General features: G+C 41.4%; 1 protein-coding gene across 1 annotated transcript in view; it reads left to right on the top strand.

Annotated features, from left to right (window-relative positions):
* Window positions 1-562: 562 nt before the first annotated feature.
* Window positions 563-9,568, top strand: part of LOC121873375 (proline-rich protein 36-like) — a 60,875-nt gene continuing 51,869 nt past the window's right edge. The window contains exons 1-2 of the mRNA XM_042376928.1: window positions 563-618; window positions 2,999-3,752. Coding sequence (XP_042232862.1) covers window positions 563-618; window positions 2,999-3,752 — 810 coding nt within the window. The remainder of the gene's footprint in view (window positions 619-2,998; window positions 3,753-9,568) is intronic.

Here is a 9,568-nt window from a genome sequence, read left to right as displayed (position 1 = left end):
CCGGTGTAGTCGTTGGGTTTCCACGGTGGTCACCTCTTCCGCCTACACCGCCGTTGGAGTCTGTAAACATGTCTGCCTGATGCAGGGGTCCACAGCAGATTTTTCGTTTGGGGTTTACTCCCGTAGCCTTATACCTACCAAGATAGCGGGGCGGTGGTTGTTAGGCGCCAGGACGTGTCCACATGTCAGTGGGCCTATGTGCCGTCCCTCTGGGGCCCACTGCTATTCCGAGATCTTCTGCTGATCTAGTCTTGGCACACGAGGCACCTAGTTACAGTGTGTTGCCACTAGGAGGTACAGCAGGAGTCTACTGTAGATGGTGAGGAGGCTGTGTACTGGAAGGGGAAGCCTTATGCAAGTTGCTTCCCTGTTCGGCATGAGGGCTAGCCAGCGGCGGTAGCTGAAAGTGAGAGGGAGCAACTAGTGCTTGCACCTTAACATTAAAATAATGCTGCCACTCTAGACGCATTTCACCACCCTCTGTGTGACACACACACACACACACACACACATATATTAACCAAAGCTTATATATTTTTGCAGCAGTTTAACTTCACAGTCGATGTCACCAGCCATTACCAAATTTAATGTCCAGAGAAAGGTCGAACTGGCCGAAGAGTAGGTTTAGTGTTTCCGAGAAGAGGGCGATGATTTAGGTATGGGAGAGAGAGAGAGAGAGAGAGAGAGAGAGAGAGAGAGAGAGAGAGAGAGAGAGAGAGAGTTTACCTATATTTATTACTGGAGTATTATTTTTGTTTCGGTATTTTTATTCCAGTTATTGTATTTATTGATATTGCCATGTCAGAGTTTCATCCCTTAAATTTTATATATATATATATATATATATATATATATATATATATATATATATATATATATATATATATATATATATAACGTAAACAACTACTAATGCATATAATGAGGCACACAAAACACAAACGCTACACACACACATACCAGCAAAAATTAATTTCACGCGTGTGTGTGTGTGCACAATATCGACCTCAGAAAATGGAAAAGTCACAATAAAGATGAAAATGAACTTCAATTCCCACTGTAACACAACACTCACGTCTCCCTAAAAGAAAACAGCCCATGATTTTCATGTGTGAGTAAACCTTTTCCTACTCAACTCTACAGAGGGCGAGAAGGACACTATCATGAGGACAACCACGGGGGGCATCCTCCAAAAGGAATTATTCGACCAATTATAACTACGTACCTCGGAGTTGTAATTTGCAATTACCTGTCCGTAACCACGACTACCGGGAGGAGGTGACTAGCATGTGGACCGTATTGTGTGTGTCTCTGTGTGTGTGTGTGTGTGTTATTAGTCAGTTGGTCTGTCACGTCAGTCTTTTCTAACAATAAAGTCAGCTCGTAACTATATAGTGATCAATGCTGTTTACAAATTAACGATACGTTGTTTGTATATAACAATACGACTGAGGGTTTGGTGAAAAATCAACTCAGAATCTTATAATTAGGACGACCTTACCTTAGGCGACGGTGACAACCCCTTGAATTAACCCTTTAGTATTATAACTTAGCCCTTTGAGCACGATAAGTTGCGATGACTTATCCCATTTTAGTTTGATTGAGTAAAATGAGCCTTGGGCTCAAATGCAGACTTGTGCATCTATCTAAATGTAGATGTTTTAAATTCATGAAATGGTATTGTTAATTCAAAGGCCATCAAACACAGCCAATCATCCCCTATATCACTGGGCAGGGCTGAGGTGAGAGCTTGATCATCCTCTCAGTGGTGGCCGACGGTATAGGAACAGGTCACAGTCAGGAGACTCGTGCCTGCTGACCTTGTAAGATGTTATTAGTAGAAGCAAATTTAAAAATTGCACTAAAACAATTAATGTCAGTGTAGGTGTTCTATATTCATGTGCAAGTGTAAATCGGGATTAATGATAATTCCGATTTAAATGTAATTTCAAATGCATTTACATTTGAAAACAAACCTATTTAATGCTTTTAGTGCGCGCGCAAGAATGAGAGAGAGAGAGAGAGAGAGAGAGAGAGAGAGAGAGAGAGAGATTATTGCCACAGGTTACCAGGCCAGGAGTTGCTAGGTATTTACAGGACAGAAAATAACCAACAAGATCTTCAGTTTCCACTACCGTAATCCTAAACTCGTCTCGAAATTGCCTAACTTGTGCCAGTTGAGGGGACGAGCTGGTCAGGAGGCGACAGGGGGAGGGATATGTGATCTTTAAACTATATATTATTGAATAGATCTGGGAATACGTAGTTATTTAAACTGTGTAGTGGTGCACAGATCTAAAGATATATTTACGTTCTATAGTGATGCACAGAGTAATGACTGTGCCTTCTGTTAGATTGTTTAGTGGAGCTAGGAATGAATATATAAACTATTTTGGTGCACAGAAATGTCTTTATTTACCATCTCTCACGAAAACAAACTCTTTACTCTCCCTATGTAACTCTATACATTTGTACACTGTCTTGGCAAACACGCAGGTTAGGTTAGGTTAGGTTAGGTTAGAAGTGATATTTTTGTTCAGAAATCAAGGTAACAAACTGATAATAAATGTTTCTTGTTTGTGTAGAAGGTTCTTGTAGTGTTTGTTTTTTTGGTGTTACGTAACTGAAGGTCAGATTCCCCGACAACTGATGTCTGTCGGGGCATTCCTACTTCGCTGTATAATTTTTTTTATATCTTTTTTACTCTTCAGAAGCTGTAATGGCTGTTATTAGTGTGTGTGTGTGTGTGTGTGTGTGTGTGTGTGTGTGTGTGTGTGTGTGTGTGTGTGTGTGTGTCCCTTTCACTACCACCATAATAACTCTTTTCACTCGTGTTCATTTACATAAGCACAAGTTGATGCGCCATTCAGCAACATTAAGCAATCTGTGCCTGATTTGCTGCACAACTCTTACAGCACATGTAAACAGCCCAGCTATCTTACAGCACACGAACACAGCACAAATCTTACAGCACACGTACACAGCACAACTCTTACAGCACACGAACACAGCACAACTCTTACAGCACCTTACACAGCACAACTCTTACAGCACACGAACACAGCACAACTCTTACAGCAACACAGCACAACTCTTACAGCACACGAACACAGCACAACTCTACAACACACGAACACAGAGCACACAGCACAACTCTTACAGCACACAAACACAGCACAACTCTTACAGCACCTACACAGCACAACTCTTACACCACACGAACACAGCACAACTCTTACAGCACACGTACACAGCACAACTCTTACAGCACACGAACACAGCACAACTCTTACAGCACCTTACACAGCACAACTTTACAGCACACGAACACAGCACAACTCTTACACCACACGAACACAGCACAACTCTTACAGTACACGTACACAGCACAACTCTTACAGCACACGTACACAACACAACTCTTACAGCACACGTACACAGCACAACTCTTACAGCACACGTACACAACACAACTCTTACAGCACACGTACACAGCACAACAGTACACAACACAACTCAGCAACTCTTACAGCCCACGTACACAACACAACTCTTATAGCACACGTACACAGCACAATCTTACAGCACACGAACACAGCACAACTCTTACAGCACACGTATACAGCACAACTCTTACAGCACACGTACACAGCACAACTCTTACACCACACGAACACAGCACAACTCTTACAGCACACGAACACAGCACAACTCTTACAGCTCACGAACACAACACAACTTTTACAGCACAGGTGTGGATTGCGTCTTAAAGTCACCTGTCGACATAGCTCTGACAAGTGATCTTGGGTCCTTCGTGCCCGGTGGCGAGTCCGGTGGTACAGTTTACCAAGGCCTGAGAGTTCAAATGCTCGTGCTTGGCTAGCGCGCAACCGCCGTCCGGCTGACAGCGTACAGCGACATCGTTTTCCAGATGGTCGTGGTTCTTATAATCATGGTCGTGGTTGTTATAATCATGGTCGTGGTTGTTATAATCATTGTCGTGGTTGTTATAATCATAGTCGTGGTTGTTACAATCATGTTCGTGGTTGTTATAATCATTGTCGTGTTTTTTTTTTTTTTTTTTTTTTTACGGGGATTAGCCCACCCGGGCACAGGTCACTGACCCACATCTGGGCCCGGGGGACGAAAATGTATTAATAATAATAATAATAATTCATAGTAAATAAAATGTATAATAAAATGTAAAATAAAATATTAATGGTAATAATAATAATAACAACACTGATAATAATAAATACAAAGAAATGCAAGAATGAAAAAAACAAAAACAGTGAGAAACGCTATATGTATGTTGTTTTGTCATGTAATAGAAACAATTGAGACCCTAAAATTGTGTAAATGAGGCAGAAAGTCAGATCAGCAACCTGAGACTTGGTCACAATTTTCGTGATGCCATATGGCAGCAGGGTCTACCATTAGACAACACATTATGCTGCCACTATCTTCCCAGGCGGTAGTACCTCCCTGTTTGGTAGCTGCCTACTACCTACTACCTTTGGGTGACATAATTGTAGTCGTGGTTGTTATAATCATGGTCGTGGTTGTTATAATCATGGTCGTGGTTGTTATAATCATAGTCGTGGTTGTTATAATCATGGTCGTGGTTGTTATAATCATGGTCGTGGTTGTTTATAATCATAGTCGTGGTTGTTATAATCACGGTCGTGGGTGTTATAATCATGGTCGTGGTTGTTATAATCATAGTCGTGGTTGTTATAATCGTGGTCGTGGTTGCTATAATCATGGTCATGGTTGTTATAATCATGGTCGTGGTTGCTACAATCATGGTCGTGGTTATTATAATCATGATCGTGGTTGTTATAATCATGGTCGTGGTTGTTATAATCATGGTCGTAGTTGTTATAATCATGGTCGTGGTTGTTATTATCATGGTCGTGGTTGTTATAATCATGGTCGTGGTTGTTATAATCATGGTCGTGGTTGTTATAATCATGGTCGTGGTTGTTATAATCATGGTCCTGGTTGTTATAATCATGGTCGTGATTGTTACAATAAGGGTCGTACCAGAGACTAACACAGGTAGAATAAACCCCACACCTAATCTTTAATCTCAATAAACCCAGATTAACCTCACCTAATCAACAGGATTAGAGACCATTAGGATTGTACCACCAATACCGATACATTTCACACTGGATTAATAACAAAACATTTAATCACATTTCCAATAGCTAATGTCTTACAGATATCTTATCAAGTTGTGAGTCTTACATGTCTATATACTTATGTTTTATTCTTACAAATATTCATAGTTCGTTGTGTATGGTATTATATGGTATTATATGGTATTGTACTGTATTGTATCCTGCTGACAGCGTACAGCGAATGAGGGTGCGGCATGTCCGTAGACTTGCTTCGTTTTCCATCGTAAATAAAATGGTTAATTAATGCCTTCCTAAAGAAACCATCGACATGGGACCAGGTTTGTTCCACTCTACGAATTTTTTTGCGATTCTTTCACCAAGTTTGACGAAAAACGATTGTGCCGTTTCGGCTGCCCAGAACAGACAGACAGACAGACAGACAGACAGACAGACAGACAGATAGTCCTATAGTATATTTGATGCCGAGAGCTGCTACTAATTGACAGACCCGCGTAACTAACAAATACTTCTCATGGTTAAAGAACTGCGATAGGCGAGGTTGAAAATAAACTTAGACGCTGCAAACGCTGTGTTTCTCTGTATGATGAAGAACAGGTGGTCATATGGTGTGACAGTGTTGCTTCCTCTCCTCCCTGGCTTCACCTGAGAGATGGAGTAGCGTGAGGCGTCGTAGTCCACATCTCGTTTCTTGCTAAGTTATCCCTGAGGTGCTGGAGGGCTGTGGCCTTGCTCCCACTCTTTTTACTGTGGGTATGTACACGTGGTTTTGGGCAGGTTGGTGGATCTGTGTGGACAATTCTGTGTTCACTAAACTACTCTGTGTTGATGATGTTATTGATTTGTGTGAGTATTTTATGTACTTTTATCTACTTTTTGTATAGCAGCGCCTGTGTAAGTAGAAGGTTAGCGAATGTTCGTACAGTGAACTTACATTAAATATGTTAGTGAGGGTTGGAGGAAATGCCAGACATTTTTGATCGCTCGCTCTGCTGCTTCCTGACTTGATGAGGAAGGATGTGAAGACTGCTGGTCTTTTGACTAAGTACCAGAATGTATTTATATATATTTTGAGTTTTACCTGGTGAAGCTGTCCAGCCGTCGGTATCTAGGACGTCAAACTCCTCCTCGTGTTTGTTTACTTTGGTAGTGACTTTCTGCAACAGTGGAAGGTCAGGTGCCGATGGGTCAGTAGGAGATGTTGATATAAGCAAAAAGACTTAACGCCAGTATAGGAGCAGTCAACAACGCCTGGCTTTATCCTCAACCACACTATAAACATACTTATTTGTTCGGCAGAAATATAGATCAACCCCTTGTTGCCGGTAATAGTTTTTTCTCTCTTGATTGTCAGTCTATAGGGTCTCAGTAAATGATTCTAGTGGGTGTGGTGTTCTCACATTTGGGCATTTTTTTATCGGCTAATTTAAAAATGGTCGCCATTCGCAAGTACAGCTCTCCAGAAGTCAAATAAATGGTAGTGTCATTTCATGGTGTTTCCCCCAGAATAATATCTAAATTATATCAATGATGAGCATTTCATGTGATGGTCATGTTCTAGCAGGAGATGTCTTTGTGAGTTGGGGCTTCGAGTATGTTCCACCTATGATTCATCCAAAATTCACTGTCTCGGAATGGCCCACGGGAAAATGGTGATAGATAAATGGACACGCTGGGAATAATGTGCTACCATGACCTACTGAATATATGTAACTAAGTTTTAATTGTGTTTCATATAAAGGTGATATTTTCTACCAGTGTTATGAAGAGAATTTATTAATTCCTTCACTGCTATTATTTTTTTTCAGAATGCAGCCAAAATGTTTTGGTGGTGGCCAACTTATGTTTATATTTATAGAGCTCACAATCCCAATGTGGATGATATGATGATGGGTAATTAAATATGGTGGTGGTTCTCTTTTCAGGTGTCTGGATGATGGAAGCAGTTTGCGTATTTGAATACAAGTACAATTGTGACAGAACCCAGCCTTGCATACAAAACAAGGGACTTTCCAGGTACGTCGTATAATATAAAAGGAAATAACAAAGCCCAACCATTAATTAAGCAACGGGGAACTAAGTAACCAATCACCGATCACTTTTATATTCATTCATAATTTTTACTACGTTTTATAGTAAACAAACGGCCTTGAGTTGTTAGCTGTCTCCAGCAGTGTTCGAAAAATCTTGAACGAGACTGTACACCAGGCCTTCCAATTCACCAAAGATGCTCTGGAACACCGCTGATCTCTACAAAGAGTATCAAGATCACGACAGATCAATACTGTCTCGGTCACAATTGGTTAATGCTGTATTACATCATTTCGACAGCGAGGTCCTTATTCTGCCATCCCCTGGTTATTCGCACATCATAACCATTCATAGTCAAGCTGCAAAGCTGCTAAAGGTAGTGAGAAAGATCACATTGAAGAGGATGATGTCAATCCAGGTATTAACAGAATAGCCAAACAAATCATCACAGAATGCAAATCTGTTCATCTTGACATCAACATTATACAAGAGGCAACATCTAGCACCTTGATGGATCTACTGGCTGCAGTTTCCCCAAAGTTGAAGCATTCAATGACTGATCTATTGATCGGCACGTGGTCACATCAGCTGTCAGAAGTCAACCCACTGATCTTCAAGTGGCCATTGAGATTTTCTTTAGAGATGCTAAAATTCAGCTGCTTTGTCTGCATGACTATGAATGCAACAACATTTGCTTTTCGTATGTCAGTGACTCATAATATTAATGATTATTCTGGTAAAACATTCCAAGATTATGTTGTTTGTTAGTAAAATACCAAGTCAGCAAATTTGTTCTAAGTGACAAAGTGCTATGATACAATACATGTGATGATATATGAGTGAAATTCATTGTTATTTCACCATTCCATACCAACAAGATGAGTAAATGTTGGTATTTCATGAGTCAGTATTATTGAAATATTTGCGATTTAAAATACTAAGGGTACCTGTAAAAAATAATCAGTATCTCAAGTTGACCAAGGGAGAGAGCTCCACACCCACCTGTAAACATTTACAGAGACACTATAAACTATGAATCAAAAGAGAAAAAAAAAACTATTACCGACATTTTGGGGTCAAGGGGAATTTCCTCATTTATTTGCCGGACTATATAGAAGTTATATCTTGGACCTACAGGGACCTATATATCTTTGTAAACACCTTTAACATAGGCTCAAAACTACTGTTACTCTGAAATTTTGCTTTGTATTGTTAAATGTATTTATTTTTATCAATTGTCTATCAAATCGTTTAGTGTTCGGATTTAGCAAATTTTCCCATTAGACACTTAATGTAGCCGATGCTGTAATTATATTATATATCTTACTGATGCTGTTGTATGTTACTTCATGTGTTAGGTCTGATGATGAAAATAGATATTATCGAAACGTTACTCAATGGATAGATTGCTGTTTATTCAAGCGTTGTGCTGTGTGTTATTCCTCCTACGTATACACATCACCCGGAAGAGTTTCTCTAATATACTGCATCTCTCTGTCTCAACTCCAGGAAGAGACTAAACCTGCGGCTCGACTCCCATTATCTGATAACCCACAAAGAGGTTTATTTCTGAAAGGAACAAACCCCGGAAGGAGAACACCAAGAGGATGGCAACAAAGCTGCTGGTCGATCACTCCTGTACGGGTGGTACGGGATGGCTGAGGTCCAGGCTGGTGGCACTGGCCGAGTACCTATGAGCTCATCAATAAATACTTTAGTTATTAATTCCAGAGTAAAACTAATGATTAAAGGAAATATAAGAAAGAAGAAGAAAGATAACTTGCATGACACTTGGTTTAGATGAAGCTAAATGACTCAGTTCACAGTAACTGCTAAGACAGATTGTTAATGACTCTTCCTGACACACTCCCAGGCACCCTTCCTGACACCCTCCCAGGCACTCTTCCCGACACCCTCCTAGGTACCCTTCCTAATATCCTCCCAGGCACCCTCCCATGCACCCTTCCTGACACCTTCCCACGCACCCTTCCCAACACCCTCCCAGGAACCCTTTCTTATACCCTCGCAGGCACCCTTCCTGACACCTCCCAGGCACCTTCCCAGGCACCCTACCTGACATCCTCGCAGGCACCCTTCCTGACCACCTCCCAGGCACCCTCCCAGGCACCCTTCTAGGCACCCTTCCTGACACCCTGCCAGGTACTCTTCCTGACACCTTCCAGGCACCCTCCCAGGCACCCTTCTTGGCACCTACCAGGAACCTTTCCTGACACCCTCCTAGGCACCCTTCCAGGCACCTTCTTAAGCACCCTTCCTGACAACTCCCAGGCACCTCTCCAGGCACACTTCCTGACACCTCCTAGGCACCCTCCTAGGCACCCTTCCAGGCACCCTTTCTGACACCCTACTAGGTACTCTTCCTGACACTTTCC

Source organism: Homarus americanus, unplaced genomic scaffold (genome assembly GCF_018991925.1).
Source record: "Homarus americanus isolate GMGI-L3 unplaced genomic scaffold, GMGI_Hamer_2.0 scaffold32929, whole genome shotgun sequence".
Lineage (NCBI taxonomy): Eukaryota > Metazoa > Arthropoda > Malacostraca > Decapoda > Nephropidae > Homarus > Homarus americanus.
This window is presented reverse-complemented; position numbering and strand designations above follow the sequence as displayed.